Source organism: Oryctolagus cuniculus, chromosome 5 (assembly GCF_964237555.1).
Source record: "Oryctolagus cuniculus chromosome 5, mOryCun1.1, whole genome shotgun sequence".
NCBI lineage: Eukaryota > Metazoa > Chordata > Mammalia > Lagomorpha > Leporidae > Oryctolagus > Oryctolagus cuniculus.
In genome coordinates, this window is record NC_091436.1 from 45,574,030 (window position 1) to 45,597,296 (window position 23,267).

The window sequence follows — 23,267 nt, forward strand, 5'->3', positions numbered from 1 at the left end:
AATTGATCACTTGGACTAGTGAGATGGCATTGGTACATGCCACCTTGATGGGATTGTATTGGAATCCCCTGGCACATTTCTAACTCCACCATTTGGGGCAAGTCCGATTGAGCATGTCCCAAATTGTACATCTTCTCCGTCTCTTATTCCCACTCTTAACATTTAACAGGGATCACTTTTCAGTTAAAATTTAAACACCTAAGAATAATTGTGTGTTAATTACAGAGTTCAACCAATAGTACTAGAACAAAAAAATACTAAAAGGGATAAAGTATTACATTGTACATCAACAGTCAGACAAGGGCTGATCAAGTCACTGTTTGATTTTAATTTTTAATAATCTTACTTATCTATATCTCAAGGGGGTTTGATATTTATTGCACTTGAAATATGACTGACTCTTCACATCTAAGACTTTGTGTATTAGAGCCATTTCAGACATTTCTTCTCTCAAAATATATCTTTCCTCTCCTTCTATTTATTCAATTATCTCTATATTAAACCTTTGCTGAGTCCATATGTTTCTGATATCCTTTTCTACTTCTTTATTCCTTCTATGTAAGAGGTTGTATATATTGTTTAATTTAATTTATTTATTTGAGAGGCAGAGACAAAGAGAGAATATCTGAGTCTTCACTCCTCAAATGCCCCAAATGGAACAGGGGCCAAAGCTGAAAGCCAAGAACTCAATCCATGCCTTCCATGGTAGGGACCTGATTACTTTAGCTATCACTACTGCTTCCTTAGGACTGCATTATAGAAATCTATAGTCAGGAGCTACAACTGGAAATCCATTTGAACCATTCCAATATGGAATGCTGGCATATTAACTACTACACCAAACACAATACCACATCTTTTATAATTTTTAACTTCTCTCTGTGATTCAGTTTTCTCTTAATCTGAAGTTCACCAATTGTGTTGTTTAAATTTAATATTAAAGCCACCTAAACTACTTTTTACTTTTTTTTAAATATTAATTTATTTGAAAGACCTACAGAGAGAGAATCTTCCACCTGCTTGTTCACTTCCCAAATAACTTCAACGGCTGGGGTGGGGTCTGGAGTCTGAAACTCCATCCAGGTCTGCCAAACGGGTGGTAGGGGCCCAAGCGCTTGGGCTCTCTTCCACTGCTTTCCCTGCTCTTAAAAGGGAGATGGATCAGAAGTAGAGCAGCAGGGACATGGACCGGTTCATGGCACCCATCTGGGATGCTGGCATTGCAGGTGATGGTTTAACACACTAAATCATAATGCCTATCCGGAGTTCTAACTTTTAGATATTATATATTTCAGCTCTATAATTTCCACTGGACTCAATATGGATCCTAACTTTTGGACATACATTCTTCAACTTTTTTCCCCTTTATTTTCTTCAACATATTGCGATTTTTAAAAGTCTTTATCAAGTATTTAAACTATCTGAATCATCTGTGAGTCTGTTCTTTTTTCCTTCATTTTCAATCATGAGGTTCTTTCTTATAGCATGTGATGTTTCAATTTTCAACTGACTGATATCATACAAATAAAAAAAAAAACTGTGAAGATCTGAGATGATGTGATCATACTCATAGGTTGTCTCCACTTTCTGCAACTAGAAGATAAAGTTACGGCCAAACAGCTTATTTCAACAAGCATGTCCTGTCTTGTGCCTGGATCTTAGCCTTGGTAATGTTCATTCTGCATCTGGATTGCCCCTGGCTTGCTCCCTGAGTTTTCGCAACTGTAATTCTAATTCATGCAATAAACCTCTTTCTCTACCTTCAATTTCATTGTGCAAGACTGATAAAAATGTTTTTCTATGTTTATTCAGAATCCTTCAACTTATATTTTTAGTCTTCTTCTGAATTCATCAGCTGTCGTAAACAGGAAAATTATACATATTCTTGAGGATATTTCCCTCAAAGCTAACTGATTTATACATTTTCCATAAATAACCTTCCATAGGTTTAAGGCTTATATTCTTTTATTTTTTGACAGGCAGAGTTAGACAGTGAGAGAGAGAAAGAAAGAAAGGTCTTCCTTCCATTAGCTCACCCCCCAAATGACCGATATGGCCAGTGCATTGCAGCCAGCACACAGCACTGACCCGAAGCCAATAGCCAGGTGCTTCCTCCTGGTCTCCCCTGTGGGTGCAGGGCCCAAGCACTTGGGCCATCCTCCACTGCCTTCCTGGGCCACAGCAGAGAGCTGGACTGGAAGAGGAGCAACCGGGACAGAATCCGGCACCCCGACTGGGACTAGAACCCGGTTTAGCCTCATGTCTCAAGAAGAAACAGCAAATTCTGCTGGGTGATGACAATTTTAGAAGGTTAACTCATCTCTTTGAATGAGCTTCTAGGTATCCCATTAGGACTGGTTTGAGGACCTTTTTCCCTGCAGATAACAGAACCACAAATGCTCATGTCCTTTACATAAATGGTGTAGTAGTTGCATATAACACACACAAAATTTAAAACATCCCTTGATTAGCTATAATATCTCCATATACTTTTAATCATCTGTAGCCTACTTACAATATCTAGCACAACGTAAATGCAATGTAAGTAGTTGTCAAACTGTATTGTTTGGTCTGAAGTACAAGAGAAAATGGTCAGTATAAGTTCACTATGGGCTGAATCATCATAGACCTAATTATATTTATCTATCTGCAGTGGACTGAATCCACTGATGAAGCACACATGGACATATGGAAATAGAGGGAAGGTCACATGTACTAACTTTCTGAGAATCATCATTGTTTAAGCAGATGTTTACAGTATGTGTATATATATATATATATATATATTACTCAAATACATATTTCTTGCTTATCTCATGGCTAATATATAAATATTTCTACAGTATACATAATTTTTTCTCTTTTATTAATTCTTCAAGATGAATTTCGCTTTTTTTCTCCTAGTACGAAGTGTGTTAGGAATCTGTGTTCTTGGAGATGATGATAAATCCTTTGGCACATCTTAAATGTAAAATGACAAAGAAATTGATGTAACACCACCAGGAAGCTGGATCTGTGGGATGTAAAGTTAGCCACAGGTTCAGAACTGCAGATATAAATCTGGTAGACATCTGAGTACAGAGTATAGTTTAAATTATGACAGTGAATAGCATTTTCAAGTCAAGCATTGCACACATACAAGTGGAGATACTCAAGGACCCTAAACTTCATGTTAGTGCTATTCAAAGAAAGCAGAAAAGTAACACAGAGAAAAGAGAATTGAGGAAGGAGATAAGCAGTTTAATTCAATGATCTGTTTAGAATAAGAAGGAGGAGAGGTTGTACTTGATAAAATTACAATAGATTGGTTCATTTCTAGATTTGAGAAATAATTGCATTTAATTCTTTACAATTGGTAGAAGATTTCAGGCAATATCCTAACTCAAAAAACTACTTTGATAGCTAAGAAATAAAATGTCTTATAATTAGGTTAGTAAATAAGCAAAGATTTCCTAGAAAATTAATACAATAATATAGTGAAGTATATCATATATATTATAGCAAAAATAAAATTAAAAATGAATTTAATATATTGTTGTCTTGACACTTATCAAACTTAGACTTAATTGCCAAGTGCATTCTTTATTTTCAGTATTATATACACAGTTTTACTTCTTGAAAAAGAATATTATTTCAAATAAAAGTGATCATAACACATTTCTCATATAATCTAACATGAGATCATCAAAGCAAATTTTGATGTAATCATATCACTGAGCAGAAAAGATTCAAATACTAGATACCACTCTAAAGGAATAATTCGTTTTGTTGTAGAATAAATGTAACTGGGACTATTTCAATAGCACACTCGTCCACATACACTCTGGTCTAAAGGATTTGTTCTCTGTAGCCTAGAGTATGTGACAAGTTTTATCTTCTTCCTACATCTTATAGTCACAAGAGTGTACTTTTACTCCCCAAAGCTTAGATAGGCCACGTTCTTACATGGCTTTTTTCTATAGTACAATACTTAAATGACAGTCTTTATCTATATTGCAAAAATCAAAATTGGTATTATGTGCCAACTTTCTAGAAGTTGCTATCAATTGTGTTCACTCTGAAACAGAGATATGATTAGGTATAATTAAATTACTTTTATCCATGCCTGACTCGATAAGCTTTTGATAATATAATGAAGCCTGAGCAATTTACACATGTATCCCTAGTTTCAAGAGGCTAACTAGAAACAAAGTAGGCTGTTTCATAGTGAAGTAATCCCTCCATTTCTCCTGCATGCTCTGTATGTATTGTTTTATCTCTACAGGTAGTTACATCATCTAATATTGGCACCTTATATATTACAAATTAGGAATTGACATCTGAAAATAGTCATATGAAGAAAACTGTTAGAATATAATGCAGCGTAGGTAATATACACTTTAATTGTATCCAATAAAATAGGTATTTTGGCAAATAATAAAAAGAATACTAAGTGGAACTTTTGCCTACATATTACTTTGAAAAAATATTTCATACATTTCATTTTCCCATATGATGAGTCACATAGATGGGTTAACATATCATGATATCACGTGCATTTTTCTTGCAAACTGCTGTATACTTTGAAGCTAAAAGTTACTACAAACCAAGTAACATCTCTCTCTTCTTTTCAAAATAACTAAGTTGATGGTTGAATTAGTTACCATTCCCTTGTATTTGACATACGGCCAAGAGAATCACAACTACCAAGTATAATGCAATGAAATAAGACTATTTGAGGAATTTTCAAAACTATTAGTCCAATAGCTTGTTAATTCTTTAAAAAGATTTATTTATTTATTTATTTTATTTGAAAGGCAAATTACAGAGAGGCAGAGGCAGAGGCAGACAGAGAGAGAGAGAGAGCGGGAGAGGCAGAGAGAGGCAGAGAGAGGGAGAGAGAGGGAGAGAGAGGGAGAGAGAGGGAGAGAGTCTTTCATCAGCTAGCTCACTCCCCAAATGGCCACAACAGCTAGAGCTGGGATGATCGGAAGCCAGGAGCAGGAGCTACTTCTGGGTCTCCCATGTGGGTGCAAGCGCCCAAGTTTGTGCCATCTTCTACTGCTTTTCCAGACCATAGTAGAGAGCTGGAGCAGCTAAGGCTTTAATCAGCACCCATATGGGATGCTGGCACTGCAAGCAGGTGGCAGCCTTAACTGTTATGCCACAGCACTGACTCCTCAAATTACAATTAATACTGAAAAGCAAGTGCCTACAATTTGGATTAGAGACAAATTTCACCATGGTTTCCTGAAAATGATATCTATTAAAATATCAGCTAAGGAAACAACACACTATAGATTTGGGGTATTTAGTTTTACAGTAATATCTAGCTCACCAAGATAAATAACTTGGAAATAACCATGAATTGTGTATGCTTATTTTTTGCTATCATCACAGCATGCATTTTATATTATATTCTCACTTTTTAATTTAACTAAGATATATATTAAAACAGTTTCTCTGGTAAACTGAAATATTATAGAGATAATGATTAAATATATGTTCACTGAAATTATGACAATGATGTTGGATTTTCAGAGAATTTTTAATGAAGAAAACAGGTTAGCTATACAACTGTATGTTCAAAAGAACTGAAGTTCAAACAGGCTGGCTGTGTTTATCATTATTGTTATTAAATAATTCCATCCATGAATGTATGCAGTACATTGGTTAATGACATTATTCTCTCTTTCCTCATAAGCATAAGTTGGGTAGCTTATTAGGAAAAGCAAGAGAGATATTGGGAATGATAATACAAAGTTTTACCTGAATTTTTTACTATTTTTATCACTTCTTGTTAATATTCACTATGAAGCAATTACATATTTACAAAATTTTTATAGAAACAAACACACTTCTTTCACACTTAGAAAGGTCACAGATTTTTTCCCTCATTCTATTTCCCATATTTTATTATGAGCTTCAAAGTAACTGACACATTTATGTGGTAGACATGCCCAAACTTTTATGCTTTTTATGAGCTGAGAGAAACAATAGCTTATATTTAAAATCTAAATATTCTCATAAGTTTTAGGAGTTCTATTGTTGATTTTCATATAGGTGCGCATTTTTTTCAATCACCATAACTTCTTTCTGTTACTGTTTTACTGGTGGCGTATGAAACAGTTGCAAAAACTAAATAGTTAAATGGTATAGAAACATTTCTCAATCCCTCTGAGCCGGAAATGGAAGAAAAAAATCAGTACAGATAACTATATAACTTTGCCCTTTATGGTTTTCCTTTAGATTATTTGTTAAAAGGAAATTATTAAATTTTCATGTGCTCTGCTGAGCCTATCCTCAGTATATAAAATAAAAAAGGAAAGGAAATATCATTAACTGCTTCATTGCCTGTTTGCTTTGCAAGAATTCTGAGTCCTTTGTATTGGAACTATCTCAAACTGTAATACATAAGGATGTGCCCTTGCTGTGGTTTTAACACCCACGTCCAAGGTCATGAAATCACAAGCTTTATTCTTTGCCTGCAGTCATGTGGACAAGTAAGCACAATTACAGAACATTTGTGCAGCCAGCTTGGCTCAAGTCAATCTCTCTCTCTTTCTCTCTCTCTTCCTCTCTCTCTTTCTTTCTCTCTCTCTTCCATTAAACAAACTCTCTGATCTGCTGGATCATTTTGCTTAACCAATATGCCTGAACACCTTCCTGGCAAATTTTAAGGTGATTATTTAAAATTTAAAATGCCATTAAAAGCCACTCCACTGTGCAATCTCATTGAAAAGAGTGGATTATAGAGATGCAGAGATGTATAAACTAAGTAAGGCATGCAAGTCCTTGGGAAGGTGTGCCTGCTTTTCTCACATGGAGGCAAAGCAATCCTGTCTGTGTCCCCGCTAGTGCCACCTGAACAATTTATTTTCATTGGTCACGGCACCTTCCTGAAAGGACTGCTTACTTCCAAGGGTGTGGAGGATGACTGCCTTGCAAGAATCTCAGAAACACTATCCATCAGGGCAGAGTTTCCAAGCCACAGAGAGGACTTGCCTAATACACAATCATAAAACCACTTATCTCAGAATGATTGGTTCTTTCTAGTTCAATAATATCACCTTATTATTTTATACTTCATGTCTGTTATTAAATAAAAGCCACTAAGATTATTCCTAACTGACAATAAGCCATGCATCATAGTAAATAATAGAATACTCAAAATGCTCTGCAAAGCTCTTATATGCTATATTATAAGCATGTATTGCATGTTTTACAAGCAATAAAGCATGAAACTACATGAATAATTTGTTTTTTTTTCTTTTCTTTTTGTTTTATTTAGCTCTTGCAGTCTTTTAAAATGTATGATCATCTCTAGGTTTTAATAATATTAACATCTTTGTAGGGGTGTTCTGTTGTAATGAAGGGGAAAAAGAAAATTTAATATTTTTTCTTTTAAATTTAATATGATGACATACAAGTTTGAAACTCTTGAGTCAATATTTACTACTACCTTGACTAGATTGTCTCATTTTTAAATTTTGCTTCAATAGAAGAATAAAACTTGTTTTAGATATCTAACAGTTACTCTATATCAATAGTGAAATATTCATGTTAAAATATAATAGCAATATACATGCACACAAAGTACAAAAAACTCTGAATGAAAAACAAAATATTTTAAGTCCTTTCTAAGCTTCTTCAGAATAAAGTATTTATTTTAATAATTTCTGTGTTAAATCATTTTTCTGATAACATTATTTTTCAAATAAAATCCATTGATAGTTTGAATCATGGCATTGTTATTTAGACCCATCCAGGAAAACACTTAATGGAGAAGTAAACAATCTACATCATTTCAAATCTTATGTGATTTTATCTCTGAAATATTTCCAATTCTGTTAAGAAATTTCTCACTGATAAAGATTTAAAAGCAGAGTACATGGTCACTAAATAATCAATATTTTATACTAGTTTTGCTTTTAAAATATTCTTTCTTGTAACACAAACATATCTTCAATGACAGAAATGCAGATATATAAATCAAAACACTATTCAATTTATCTCCATGCAAGGTGCATCTACGTGACAAGAGCAGGGTGAGAATCTGGCTTAGAAAACATTCGTTAACACACTACTGATGACTCAAGCAAATCAGTTGGTAAATTACCTTTGAGAGGTCCCCAGCCTCCAAATAGAAGCAGATAACAAACACATTCCATGTAACCCAGAGGACCAGCCAGACGGCATACTGTAGAGAAGCAAGAGAGAAATAACATATTATTAATCTGGAATCAGTTCACTAAGATTGAAATAGAACTTGAACATTTGAATTCCTGAAACATAAGACCAGTGGGAAATATTAGATATTCCTCCTTTTTAAGGAACTAAATTAGATGGACATTTATTTATTTGTTCAATTGTTCCCAGTTTTGGATCCTTTTATTGTTATTACTTCAATCTGCTGAAGGATAATTCCCAGGTTTTAAGACAAAAGAAATAATAACATACATTTTTGCTTTAAGCTGGAATGATTTTAGTATCTAAATATCTAAAAATTTGATGCTTCAATAGATGTATTACATACATCCCAAAGGAAATCCACATATTTGTCCAATAAAACCTCTCCATATAGGATGATATTCAACCTTTCTCTAAATTACCCAGGGACATCTTCAAATCAGTCCTCATGCCTGTTAGATGTTACCTCTTTCTGTCTTTGGTATTTTATTTTAATATCCATATTCACTTTTTATTTTGTCATCTTACAATAACTCATCTAGCCATTATCTTTAATTTTATTTTGTCTATTTAGTGTACCTTCTTATATAATGACACTTTTCTTGCCAAGACAATCTTCTGATTGGTCAACAAAATTCATTAAGCCCCTACAAGGCAACATGCTAGGAAGATGTTGCATATACAAAGACCAATGTTTAATTCTCCCTGAATCCAAGTCAAGTGAGGGAGATAGACAAGAAAATAGATTTTTATAAAAGAATCGTAAAAAAGATATATGACATATAGTATGAGCCCAATGAAGGAAGTGAAGGTTCAAAACTTAAAAGAAGAAATGTAATACATTTCAGAAATGGTGAATCAACCTTAAAGACAACTAAATAGAAGTATGACAAGTAGGAAGATTTATGGTGGGAGTGTACTGTAAAAGTAAACAGCAAATATGAGCTTTTTAAAAATGAAACAAGAGGATAAAGTGTCACCGCTTGTTAAAAAAGCCAGTAACTCCAATCTTTTTTTTTTTTGACAGGCAGAGTGGATAGTGAGAGAGAGAGACAGAGAGAAAGGTCTTCCTTTTGCCGTTGGTTCACCCTCCAATGGCTGCCAATGGCTGTTCCCAAGGCAGGAGCCAGGTGCTTCTCCTGGTCTCCCATGGGGTGCAGGGCCCAAGCACTTGGGCCATCCTCCACTGCCTTCCTGGGCCACAGCAGAGAGCTGGCCTGGAAGAGGGGCAACCGGGACAGAATCTGGCGCCCCGACCGGGACTAGAACCCAGTGTGCCGGCGCTGCTAGGTGGAGGATTAGCCTAGTGAACCGCAGCGCTGGCCTCCAATCCTTTTTTTACAGTAAGTTTCAAACCTTTATTTTATGGTTCAAGAATCTCTATGATCTTGGATAATACTAGTTTCTGAGACCCATGCTTCATTCAGTTCATTCTTATAAGTCATCCTGAATCAGACACATTGATAACTTGTTATTCCAAGTACATAAAAAGCCACTTCTGTGGCTTTTTGTGCATTTTCATTCATCTCTGAATAATTTTTATTTCCCCTAGATATAACTATCACTATTTTATTTCAAAGCTCAATCCAAATATCACCTCCAGAGTGGTACCCAATACAGATTGGCTAAAACCTACTTAGTGCTTGTAGAACTAGCACTAGAACAAGATACTGCTTGTTCTAATTTAATTCCAAATGTCTATCTAATATTTGGCATACTATCTTCAAAGCACAATGATAAACTCTTGAATAAAAGGTAGTTTTTTGTTGTTTTTATCTCTAAGTTACTAACTGAGTACTTTGCATAAAATAAACATTCTAAGAATATCTGTAAATCAATTAATGGATCAGTAGAAACGTGGATATTTATTATTTTCAGGTACAGAACACATTCATTATTCTGGACCTGGATTTTATGCGAGTAATGTGACCATTCAAGTAGGGAGAGGAGAGAGAGCCCTACATGGAAAGTTTATGTAACAATAAATGGTGATTCAACTGTTTCCCAAAGGTGGTGATTTCATCTAATTGCTCAGCACGGTATAAAGTACGTTGCTCAGTACAGTATAATGGGAGACAAAGCTAACTTCTCCAAGACAAAACAAAGGCTTGAGAGCTGTATGAGGTAAGGGCTGGCACTGAAGACGGGATCTGGAAACCGAGAAGTCTACAGCAAGAGAGGAAATCTGAGTTACGGAACGGTGAACTAAGGAGATGTTCAGTGTTGTAAAATATAAATTTATCTCATTCTTTAAAAAACTACATGTACACATATTTGGTTGCTTCACAGATTAGGATTGTATTAGGTGGGTCCTACACTAAAGGTAGTTATAAAAAGGGGGTCTACCTGTTTCAATCACTTGGTATAAGTGAAAAAGAAAGAAAAGGGGCCAGGGAGAGATAGAAATGGTCACAATAGAGTTCGAGGCAGATATAGATATAGATTATAATGTTTTATCATGTATTATCTTCACAGTGACACCTCTGTTCATAATTACTTGATTTAGAATGGAGAGCTACATAAATACTATTCATTAAATGACAAAGTGCTAGTGTAGTAAAATATTTAGCAAGACATAAGTAAAGACACTGTATTATATATATCAACTATTTCAGAATATCTGTCACTGGTAGGCATGCTGCTTTGATAGGACATTAAAGAATGTCAATAATGTAGCTTTTCTTCTTCCCAACCGAAATTACTTTTAAAGCTCATTAAATGCTAAAAATGTAAATTTTACATTTAAGCACATGCACAAATGTAAGTAAGTAATTAATGGCTAAAGTAATTTGAAGATTCAAAATTCTTATTGTATACTCAAAATATATTGTTTGAGTGGAAACCACACCAGGTATACCACATAGATGCAGATAACATTTTTAGCATTTAATGAGCTTTGGTTAAAAATCTAGCTGAATCTTTGTTTTAATCACTAAAATTAATAACTTTATAGAAAGACAGGTAAGATAATGTGTAATATACAAATAAATAGCATATGGAGATTAAAAACTTGGGGAACATAATATCTGGTTCTGTCACTTGAGAGCTCTGTACCTATACTCAAGTCACATGGTCTCACTACATACTGGTTTCTTCAAATGTGTGATGCATTAATAATAGCAAACTCACAGGGCTTACATGAGAATAAAATGATAGAATATTTGAAGGTATACAATATTTGAGTTTCCAATCACATGTTGTTAATTTATTATAATTGTATATTAAATCCTCATCTCTCAAAAGTTTTATTCCTTGGGACAGTAAATATATACTTCCACATTAACTTGTATGGGGCATTCTCCCATACAACTGAACTGGAAGCAACTTGTTCTTTATTGCAACATTGTCTTCCTTAGAATAAGATTTTATATAATACATATTAATACCACTAGGTATTTTGTGAAACAAACCTTTCTTCATATGTGGTTATTAAAACAATAATTTGTTAGCTCTAATTGAGAATATAACATAAGTATAAAGCATTTGCATATAAATATATTTTAAAGTTTTATTAATTTCAAAAGCAGAGTTACAGAGACAGAGGGACAAAGAGAGATATCTTCCATCCACTGATTCACACCCCAAATGTCCACAATGGGCAGGGCTGAAGCTAGGAGTCCATAACTCCAATCAGCTATCCCACATGAATAGCAGGGGCCTATGCACTTGTGCCGTTATCTGTTACTTTCCCAGGCACATTAGCAGGGAGCTGGATAAGAAGTGGAGCAGCAGATACTTGAAATGGTGCTCATATGGGATGCCAGTGTTGCAGGTGGTGGTTAAATCCACTGTGCCACAATGCTGGCCATGCACTTATATGCCATTTTTCCCCTTACGTAATTTTACTTTTTTATTTTTAACATGCATAACAATTATACATATTTGTGAGGTACCCTGTGATATTTCTGTACAACATCGTGTGAAATCCAGTCAGGGTGAAAATATCTATCTCCTCAAACATTTAAATCTTCTCCATGGTGGGCCGGCGCCGCGGCTCACTAGGCTAATCCTCCGCCTAGCGGCGCCGGCACACCGGGTTCTAGTCCCGGTCGGGGCGCCGGATTCTGTCCCGGTTGCCCCTCTTCCAGGCCAGCTCTCTGCTGTGGCCAGGGAGTGCAGTGGAGGATGGCCCAGGTGCTTGGGCCCTGCACCCCATGGGAGACCAGGAAAAGCACCTGGCTCCTGGCTCCTGCCATCGGATCAGCGCGGTGCGCCGGCCGCAGCGCGCCGGCCGCGGCGGCCATTGGAGGGTGAACCAACGGCAAAGGAAGACCTTTCTCTCTGTCTCTCTCTCTCACTGTCCACTCTGCCTGTCAAAAAAAAAAAAAAAAAAAATCTTCTCCATGGTGAAACATTGAACAGTCTTTTTATTTTATAATTTTTAGAGAAATGTATAGTGCATTCTTGTTATCTAAAGTTCCACAACTCTGCAAGAGAACACCATAACTTCTTACCTATATCTAAATATATATTGATAATCATTATTCAACATTTTCCATAATTTCCTTTCCCTTACTCCTCTCAATCTCTGACACCAAACATGAAATCAACTGTTGTAAATATTGCATATGTTGAGATTCTGTGTGCTTTTCTTTTTTCTTTGGATTACTTAACTTAATGTACTGTAGTTCAGTCGATGTTGCAAATCACAGGATCTCATCCTTTTAAATATCTGAACAGTATTCCATTCCATATATGTAATATAGTTTCTTTACCAATTTATCAGTTGATGGATACTTAGGATGTTTACATTTATTGATTATGGTGAATAATGCCACAATAAGCTTGGGAATGTAGATGTCTCTTCAGCAGAATGATTCCATTTCCCCTGGGTAGACATCCAGTAGTAGGATTTCTGGGCCATATGATAATTCTACTTTAATTTTTTTGAGAAACATCTATACCAATGTCTATAATCTTTATAATAACTTAAATTGCCACAAACAATGCACAAGTGTTTACTTTTCTCTCCATCATCACCAATGCTTTTTATTATTTCTCATTTCTAAACAGTAAATTTAACTGAATATAAATGATATCTCATTGCTTTGATTTGCATTCCCCTGATGATTAGTGATATTAAGCATTTTTTCAGGCACCCTTTAGCCATTCGTATGTCTTCATTTGAGAAATGTCTGTTTAGAAGTACTGCCATTTTCAAGTCTATTATCATCATTATTTGCTATCTAGTTGTATGAGTCCCTTACAAGTTCTGCATATTAACCCCTTAACAGATGTGTAAATTGAAAACGTCTTCTTCTGTCTTTATGTTATGGCCTCATCTGCTGTTTCCTTTGCTGTGCAGAAACATTTGGTTTGGTGAGATCCCGTTTGTATATTTTTATTCTGGATGTCATATTGTGGTACTCTGATTCAAAAAATACTTATTCATTACAATGTCCTGTGGTCTATCTGTATGTTTTCTCCAAGTAGTTTCAAAGTTTTGGGTATTTTGAGATAAATTCTGTACAAAGTAAGTGATATGGGTCTAGTTTAATTCTTCTGCATGTTGATATACAGTTGTCCCAAGAGCATTATTTTAAAAATTTGTCTTTTTCCCAATGAATGCTCCTCGCACCTTCATCAAATATTAGTTGGCTATAGATGTGTAGGTTTATATACAGGGTAAATATTCTGTTTCAGTGGTCCATATTTTAGCTTTTGTGCCAATACCATGATGCTTTAATTATTGTTGGTTGAAAGATATTTTAAAGCCAATTAACATGATGTCTCCTGCTTTGTTCTTATTACTCAAGACTACACTGGCTACATTGAATAAAAGTAGAGAATATGGTTATCCTGGTCTTTTTCCAGATCTTAGTAGGAAAGCCTTCAAGTTTTCCCCATTCAGTATGATGTTAGCTGTTGGTTTAGTGTATATGGCTTTTATCAAAAGCCCTTTCTGCATCTGAGACGATCATATGGCTTTATACTTTATTCTGTTAAGTGTAGAGAACAAAGTTTCTGCTAATGCACTTGCAGTGAGGACACATCCTCCTGGACACAGGTTGTGGCCACAGGAATTGATTAAGGATAATAAATGACGTTTTTAACAAGAAGAGCATTAAGTTCTCTTGGGAACACTGGCTCCCATGAGGACATGGAGCTGCTTTCCCAGATTTGTCAAAAGGTGCCCCACCACTGTCTTGCAGCCATGTTTGGAAGATTATCAAGTAATAGTACAAATAATCTTAGAGTTATATAAGCACGTGCATGCACTCTAATGGCTGATGTAATCCTTGTCAATAAAAGAGGCACTCTGGGAACTTGCCAGTGGCTCAACACAGAGGAAGAATCCCCCTGACCTGTCTCTCCTTTTACTTGCTGCCCCCAGCAGCTAAGGGTATGTTTCATGTTTGCTGATTTTTGTATATCAAACCATCCTTGTATCACATGGATTAATCTTATCATTGTGAGATTTTCTTTTTTATTGTTTCTTTGCCTGGCTTTGGTATCAAAGTAATTCGGATTTTAGAAAATGAATTTGAAAAACAAATTAACCCCCCTCTTCTATTTATGGAAAAACTCAAGAATTTTTATGTTAATTATTTATATGATTTCAGAATTCAGCAATGATGTCATCTGGTCCTGACTTTTGTTTGATGGCAGAATTTTCACTGATGATTGAATTCCCTACTTATTGAATTGTTTGGTTATTGTATTCCGTCATGATTTAATCTTGGTAAGATATATGTGTAAAGGAATTTTTGAAGTTCTTTCAACATACTTGCTAACATGGAATTATTCCTAATAATTTCAAATAATTATGTTTCTGTTGTGTCAATTATAGTGTCTTACTTTGCATCTCTGATTTAATTTATTCAAATCATTTTTTCTTAGATATTCTAGCTAAGAGTGAGTCAATTTTGTTTACTGTTTGAAAGAACTAACTCTTCCTTTCCTTAAATTTGTGTACATTTTTGTTTATATTTTATTTTTTTGCTATATTTCATTATTTTTTCTTCCTATTATTTGGTTTGATATTTTATAATTTCATGAGATTCAGTGAAAGTTTCTTATTTGAGAATTTTTTTTTGATGTAAGCATTGTTTTTTTAAAGATTTATTTATTTGAAAGTCAGAGTTACACACACACACACACATACACACACACAGAGGGAGAGAGAGAGAGGTCTTCCATCCACTGGTTCACTCCCCAATGGGCCGCAATGGTCGGAGCTGTGCCGATCCAAAGCCAGGAGGCAGGAGCTGCTTCTAGGTCTACCATGAGGGTGTAGGGGCCCAAGTGCTTGGGCCATCTTCTACTGCCTTTCCAGGCCACAGCATAGAGGTGGTTTGGAAGTGGAGTAGTCGGAACTGGAACAGGTGTCTATATGGGATGCCGGTACTTGAGGCCAGGGCTTTAACCCACTGTGCAACAGCACCAGCCCCAGCATTGACTGTTATAACCATTCCTTCAGTACTGCTGTATCTCATGAGGTTTAATGTGCTTTATTTCCACTCTCATTGCAGAAGTTATTAAATTTCCTTCTTAATTTCATCTCAGAGCCAATGGTTGCTCAGAAGTTATTTATTTATTTATTTTCTATGTATTTATATAATTTGCAAAGTTTGTTCTATGATTCATATTTAGTTTTATTGGATTGTGGTCAGAAAAGATGAATCAAGGTATCCATCATCAGATGACTGGATAAAAAATGTGGTATATTTATTTATGCTGAATATATATATATATATATATTTACAATAGAACTATTCAACTATACAAAATATTGAAATTCTACCATTTGCATTGAAATGAATGCAACTACAAGAATGTTGATGGAAATAAGTTGGCCACAGAAATACAAATACTCCTTATATGTGGAAGTTAAAATTAAAAAAGAAAACAAAATCAAAACAGAAAAACAGAAGAAAAACAAATGCCTGCATGTATCCATATTGCTGAAAATATAATTTTGACAAATTTATTTGATATCTTTGTCAAATATTACCAATATTATGAGGTATTTTTTTAAGTTTCCCTCTCATCTGTCACTTATCTTTTCACTTTGCTTATATTGATCACTTTATCCTCCCTTTCAAATAAAAACAATACTAAACACAATAGGCACAATATTAGTAAGTGATAAAACATTATGGGACTACTCACCATTGCAAATATAGATCATCACTGCCTGAAATGTCATTATGATGTACATGACTGTTTTATAAATCTTTCTATTCTAACACCTAATATAATGTAAATGTCATATATCTCATTGATACTTTACATTTTTTAGGAACTAACAAGAAAAAAAAAGTCCTTATATGTTCAGTACACACCCCAGCATTATAAATCTAATTATAGAGCACATGTTAGTAACAATGAAACACTTTCCTTCTTTTACCACTGCTTTTGTTTAATGACCTGAAAGAGTGTTACAATGCACCAAACAACCCAGATTCTTCTGTGCTAATATGATGGTGATGACAATGATTGCTGTGTGATGTCTGCAGAGTCACTGTGGTGTGGAGACAAGATGCATGGCTCTGAAGGTAAGCCAAGGGACAACAGGTCAAATAAAACCTTCTGGCTGGATGTCAAAAGGTTCATCTGATCAGAAGAATCAGGTACACACACCAGACGCTGATGCTTTGGGCAAGTCTTGATAATATTAATGTCAGGATCTGTGGAGGTCAAGGGCTGAGGATCTTAAAGGGTTGACAGTGCTGAAGGTCAAGGCTTCACAGTGGCAGACGCTGTAGTTAGAAACATTGTTATAGCAAGCTGTTTCTTCTTTTTCTTTGCATCATCAAACAAATCTTATTGTGGCTGCAAGCATGTTGTTATTCCTCAGGCCACATGCAGGCTTTGTTGCATTGCAGGACTGCAGGTCATGAATCACATCTTTTAACATCAGTGCTTATTTTAAAAATGCTGAAATGTTGTCAAGTGTCTAAATTGATGGTTCTACTTCCTTTAAACCTTCTGCATCATTCTCACCAATTGTCATAATCTGTAGAAGATTTCAGGAGACTTTGGGTTTCTCCATATAAGGGGTTTCTCTTCTTTTGTGTGTTCCTCAATGTCATTTTCAATCTTGTCAGAGTAGCCTCTCTCACCAAATTCCCTTGTTATATATAAGATATTTCTGCCTTCTGTATCAACAGTAGAGAAGCTGAATCCACTAAGTACTCCATAATGACTTCCTGCATATGCAACTGTCTCAACTTTTGAGGGATCTATAGCTTCTGCAGTGTGTACTCTTGCATATGCAATCATAAAGTTCTTCCATAAATGCACGATGCTGGGGGTAGGGTTAGCAACAGAGGCCACTAAACTGAAGGTGAGGTGGAAGTAAGTCATCATCATGGATTTGATAATTAAGTATCTGTGGCAGTGACATGATATTTTGTGTCAGGAACTTTTGAGGTGGATTCGTTCTGAAAGGAGGAATGTGGTGAGGGCAAGAGGCGTGGAGTCACCACACAGACCCCGGGAGTTGGGTGCAAGCGGGCTAGAGGTGAGCAGCCCACAGACTCGTTTATTTCAGTTGGTACAGCAGCTTAAAGAGCCAAGGCAGCCAATCCAGTCAAGGGGTAGTTTCTGCCCTAACCAATCACAGCCTGTTGCCAGGCAGTATCTGAAGCCATCCAATCACAGCCTGTTGCCAGGCAGGCTCCATTGCCAGGTGGGTTTCGAAGCCATTCCTGAGTAACTGACGCTCACTTGCCGGTGGCCATCTTGGCATGGCTTTCTCATTCCACCACAAGGAACATCACTTGCACATTCTCTCTCAGCAAAACAGAGAGACTGAAGTTGGCCATGAGCATTGTCCATCATCAAATGGACAATGTCAAATGACAGCTCCTTCAATTTCAGGAAGTACTTGAGGAGCAATTCCAAGAATAAAGTGGCTGCCACATGATATTTTTATTGTGTTGTCAGAATATAGGTAGACAATTATCTTTCATTCATAAGAGCTGGGGATTGTCTGCTATGTAGACAAGGCTTGCTTTGGTCATGGGACCTGTTGTGTTGCCATATAATACTATAGTAAAGCAATATACCCAGGCCTAAATCCTGAGGTCTGCCTGACATTCTTGTGCATGTAGATATAACTGGGCCTCTTCAAGAGCAAGTTCATTCCATCACAACTGAAGATTTGCCCTGGAAGATAGTTTCCCTCCTTTATGCGTTCTATGAGCTCTTCTGTGCAGGCTGAAGCTGCCACAGCATTAGCTAATGCTCATTCTCCAGTAATGTTTAAGTTCTTGAGGCTGTAGTACTTTACAGCTATCCAGTCATCCCTTTCAAGCCTTAAATCTTCCCTTTTGTTAATAGCAACACAAGAAAGTTTACAAAGCAAAAGAGAAAGTGAAAGAGAAAGTTCCCAGCAGCACCCAGAGGGGTCACCAAGGAAGTAGTTATATCTAAGGGATAATATGTTTTTAAATAAGAAATCTTCCCTGATTGGTGTCTACATATGCTAATAATTTGAAAACCTCCAGTGGTTCACTCATGGAGCAGCTGCAGGCATCACTTTTTGGCACACATATGCTCACAAGGGAAGTTAAAGTATTCCTGGAGAGCCACTCAGAGTTCAGAGACAGAGTAACTGATTTTGCATAGTGGAATTCATAGAGTGCTAAAACAGGAATGCCATGATTAGGGTCTTTGGATAATAGAAACTTATTCCTTGACTATAATGATTACATTGTTTTTCCTTGGAGTCCTTGTCCTCTCTAATTGTCCATGTTAAGATAATAAATACTGTTGAGGATGTGGGGGGAAAGGTACTCTAGTACACTGTAGAAATGTAAACCAATACAAACATTATGGAAGACAGTTTGGAGATAGCTCAGAAATCTGAAAATAGGACCACCATATGGCATAGTCATCCCACTCCTGGGAACTTAACCAAAGGAAATGAAATCAACATAGGAAAGAGTTATATGTATCCCCACATTTACTGCTGTTCAATTCACAATAACTATGATATGAAATGAATCCAGATATCCACCAATGTATCACTGGATAAAGAAAATGTATATATACACTACAGAATATCATTTAGCCATAAAAAAGTATGAAATCCTGTGTTTTTTTTTGCAACAAAATAGATGATAATATAAAGAATTATGCCTAGTGAAATAATGCAGTACCCAAAAGGACACATATCATATTTTCTCTGTTATGTAATTTTCTTTTTTTTTAACTTTTATTTAATGAATATAAATTTCCAAAGTACAGCTTATGGATTACAATGGCTTCCCCCACATACCGTCCCTCCCACCCACAACCCTCCCCTTTCCCACTCCCTCTCCCCTTCCATTCACATCAAGATTCATTTTCGATTATCTTAATATACAGAAGATCAGTTGAGCATACATTAAGTAAGGATTTCAACAGTTTGCTCCCACACAGAAACATAAAGTGAAAAATAATAGATGATTTTTTTTTAAATGATGATGAAATCAGATCAGACCTATTGTCATGTTTAATCCCAGTGAGAGTCAAGTTGGGAGTTGATAATTTCTTTTTTTTTTTTTTTTTTACAGAGGATCAGTTTAGTATACATTAAGTAAATATTTCAACAGTTTGCACCCCCATAGAAACACAAAGTGAAATATATTGTTTGAGTACTCGTTATAGCATTAAATCTCAATGCACAGCACATTAAGGACAGAGATCCTACATGAGGAGTAAGTGCACAGTGACTCCTGTTGTTCACTTTACCAATTGACACCCCTGTCTATGGCATCAGTAATCTCCCTATGCTCCAGTCATGAGTTTCCAAGGCTATGGAAGCCCTCTGAGTTCTCCAAATCTTATCTTGTTTAGACAAGGTGATAGTCAAAGTGGAGGTTGTCTCCTCCCTTCAGAGAAAGGTACCTCCTTCTTTGAAGACCTGTTCTTTCCACTGGGATCTCACTCACAGAGATCTTTTGCCAGAGTGTCTTGGCTTTCCATGCCTGAAATACTCTCATTGGCCAGATCCGAATGCCTTTAGGGCTGATTCTGAGGCCAGAGTGCTATTTAGGACATCTGCCATTCTATGAGTCTGCTGAGTATCTCACTTCCCATGTTGGATCACTCTCCCCTTTATTTATTCTAGCAGTCAGTATTAGTAGGTACTAGACTTGTTTATGTGCTCCCTTTGACTCTTAATCCTTTCATTATGATCAATTGTGAACTGAAATTGATCACTTGGAATAGTGAGATGGCATTGGTACATGCCACCTTGATGGGATTGAATTGGAATCCCCTGGTATGTTTCTAACTCTACCATTTGGGGCAAGTCAGCTTGAGCATGTCCCAAATTATACATCTCTTCCCTCTCTTATTCCCACTCTCATGTTTAACAGGGATCACATTTCAGTCAATTTTCAACACTTAAGAATAACTGTGTATTAATTACAGAATTAAACCAGTCAAATTAAGTAGAACAGACAAAAAAACTACTAAGAGGGATAATGTATTAAGTTGTTCATTAACAGTCAGGGCTATGCTGATCAAGTCACCGTTTCCCATAGTGTCCATTTCACTTCAACGGTTTCCTTTTTGGTGTTCAGTCAGTTGTCACCGATCAGGGAGAACATATGTTATGTAATTTTCTAATATATAATACAAACAATGTATAGCAACAAAATGGACACCTTCTAATTTGATCATTGTTTTTAGCCCTTGTTTATATGCCTATGGAATTGTGGTCTTCATATTTTTTTTTTTTACTTCTTTATTATCATGATTGGTGGTACATAAAGCTTGTGATTAGAGAGTGGATTGAAACTATGATTTTTCAAATATTAAATAATATAAAGATGGGCTGATGCTGTAGCATGGTGGGTTAGCATCCCCTTAGAGCACTAGCATCTCATGCGGGCACCAGTTAGATTCCCAGATAGTCTACTTCCAATCTGGTTCACTGCTGTTGCTCCTGGGATGGAGGCAGAGAATGACCTGAGTGCTTGGAACTCTGCACCCATGCAGGAGATGCAGGAGAGGGTCCTGGCTAATGGGTCCAGTCTGGCCCAGCTGGCTATTACAACCATTTGGGGAGTGGGCCAGCAGATAAGAATCTCTCCCTTAGTATCTCCCATTCTCACTGTGACTCTGCCTTTCAAATAAAATGAATTTTTTTAAAAAAAAGACTGTAAACATAAAAATAAAGGAAAAAGAAAAGGAAGGAAGGACGGGGAATGGGGGAGGGATGGGGAAGGGAGGGAAGTATGGATATCTTCTAAGAATTATACCTATGAAATACATGAAATCTATTCTCTTTATTTATTTTTTTTATCTTTTATTTAATGAATATAAATTTCCAAAGTACGACTCATGGGTTACAATGGCTTCCCCCCCCATACCGTCCCTCCCACCCACAACCTTCCCCTTTCCCACTCCCTCTCCCCTTCCATTCACATCAAGATTCATTTTCGATTATCTTAATATACAGAAGATGTTAAAAAAAAGAGTCTGTCATTTTCTGTCTCTAGCAATCCCCTCTCTGAAGAGCTAACCCTAATTGTTGTTAGGGAAAGTGGCAATAACCAATCTGGAGTCTTAAAACTGCAAAGGTCTTGCAGAGTCCTATTAAAGGTTTTGTTATAGAATGAAGCCAGCAAGCAGGCTCCATTTACGTGATCACCTGAAGCTTGACTGATTTGAAAAGAGAGAAAATGAAGTTATTAAGTCAATTTAGGATCCATGAGTCAAAGAATAGGAACAGGAATATAACATGTTCCAGGACATGTAGCAGAGGGGACAGGAGTGACCATAAGAAAGTTTCTTCTCATTCTCCAAATTGATTCGGTAGTACCTGCTTTCAGACACCCCTCATCTAGGTTGCAGCTTCTAAAATGTGACTGACCTGAATTTCCCTAGTCTAGAGTTTAGACACACATACACCAAGGATATGTTAGAGCAGTCATGCAGGACAACACAAGTGCCCCCTTCTAAGGCAAGGAGACAATTTAAGGCTATTGTACTATCTATTACAATTTATAGGATTCTAGAGATTCTTATAAATCTAAAATTATTAATGCCATTTTGTTAGCCAGTTGAAAATGGTTCCAGTTAAATGTGTCCTTGAGATGTTGTAAAGACGTTTAGATAATTTTGTGGAACTGTTTTACAAGGACAATTATCAGGTAACTACTCATAAAAACTTTTGATAAAAATCACAGAATCTATGCATCTAAAACCATCTAATCTTTGAAAAAGGAGGTAAATCAATCTTGGGAGAAAGGACAGTGTCTACAACAAAGGGTGCTGGGAAAATTGGATCTTCACAAGCAGAACTATGAAACAAAACCCCTACATTATACCTTACACAAAAATCAACTCTAAATAGGTACCTGATCTAAAGCTATGACCTGATATCATCAAATTACTAGAGGAAAACATGGAAAAACTGCAAGATATTGGCCTAGGCAAAGACTTCTTGGGAAAGACACAAGATGCATCAAAAATCAAAGTCAAAATAGAAAAATGTGAATACATCAAGCTAAGAAGCTTCTGCATTGCAAAGGAAACATTCAACAAAGGGAAGAGGCAATCCACAGAATGGGAGAAAATATTTGCAAACTATGTAACCAACAAATAATTAATTTCCAGAATCTATAAAGAGCTCAAGAAATTCAGCAAAAAAACAATAATTCAGTCAAAAAATAGGCAAGGGACATGAATAGACAATTTTTAAACGGTGAAACACAAATGGCTGTCAAAAAAATTCTCAGGACAATTAATCATCAAGGTAATGCAAACAAACACCATAATGTGGAGAAGTTCAAGATGGTGGATTAGAGAACAACATGCTGTGCTAGGCTAGGAATAAACAGTTAAAAAAATATAGGGAGCATACTCTCAGTGGAGAACTGGAGAGCAACCCCACTGGGAATCCTGTAAGAGGAAAAGGGACACCATGAGGAACGTTGTCGACCTGTGTGGCAGTTGAGGACACACGACACAAACACGAACACAATGCACAACTGCAGTAGCTGATTACTGAAGCACTCAGCAGCTTGGAGATGAAGGTGAGACCAGATTGCAGCAATCCATGTTGATATAGCCTGAGGGAGAGTATGGCATGAATCTGAACTGGAGCCCTGAGAGCTAGTGGTTGCTAGCAGTTGCCTTCACACCAAGAGGAAGTA

General features: G+C 36.2%; 1 protein-coding gene across 6 annotated transcripts in view; it reads right to left on the minus strand.

Annotated features, from left to right (window-relative positions):
- NKAIN2 (sodium/potassium transporting ATPase interacting 2) overlaps positions 1–23,267 on the minus strand; it is a 1,172,348-nt gene that overhangs the window by 525,273 nt on the left and 623,808 nt on the right. For all 6 annotated transcript variants that reach the window (XR_011388540.1, XR_011388542.1, XR_011388541.1 and 3 more), the window contains one exon: positions 8,099–8,179. Coding sequence is in view for 2 of the 6 variants with exons in the window: in XM_070073641.1 (XP_069929742.1) it covers positions 8,099–8,179 (81 nt within the window). In the remaining 4 variants the exon portion in view is untranslated. The remainder of the gene's footprint in view (positions 1–8,098; positions 8,180–23,267) is intronic.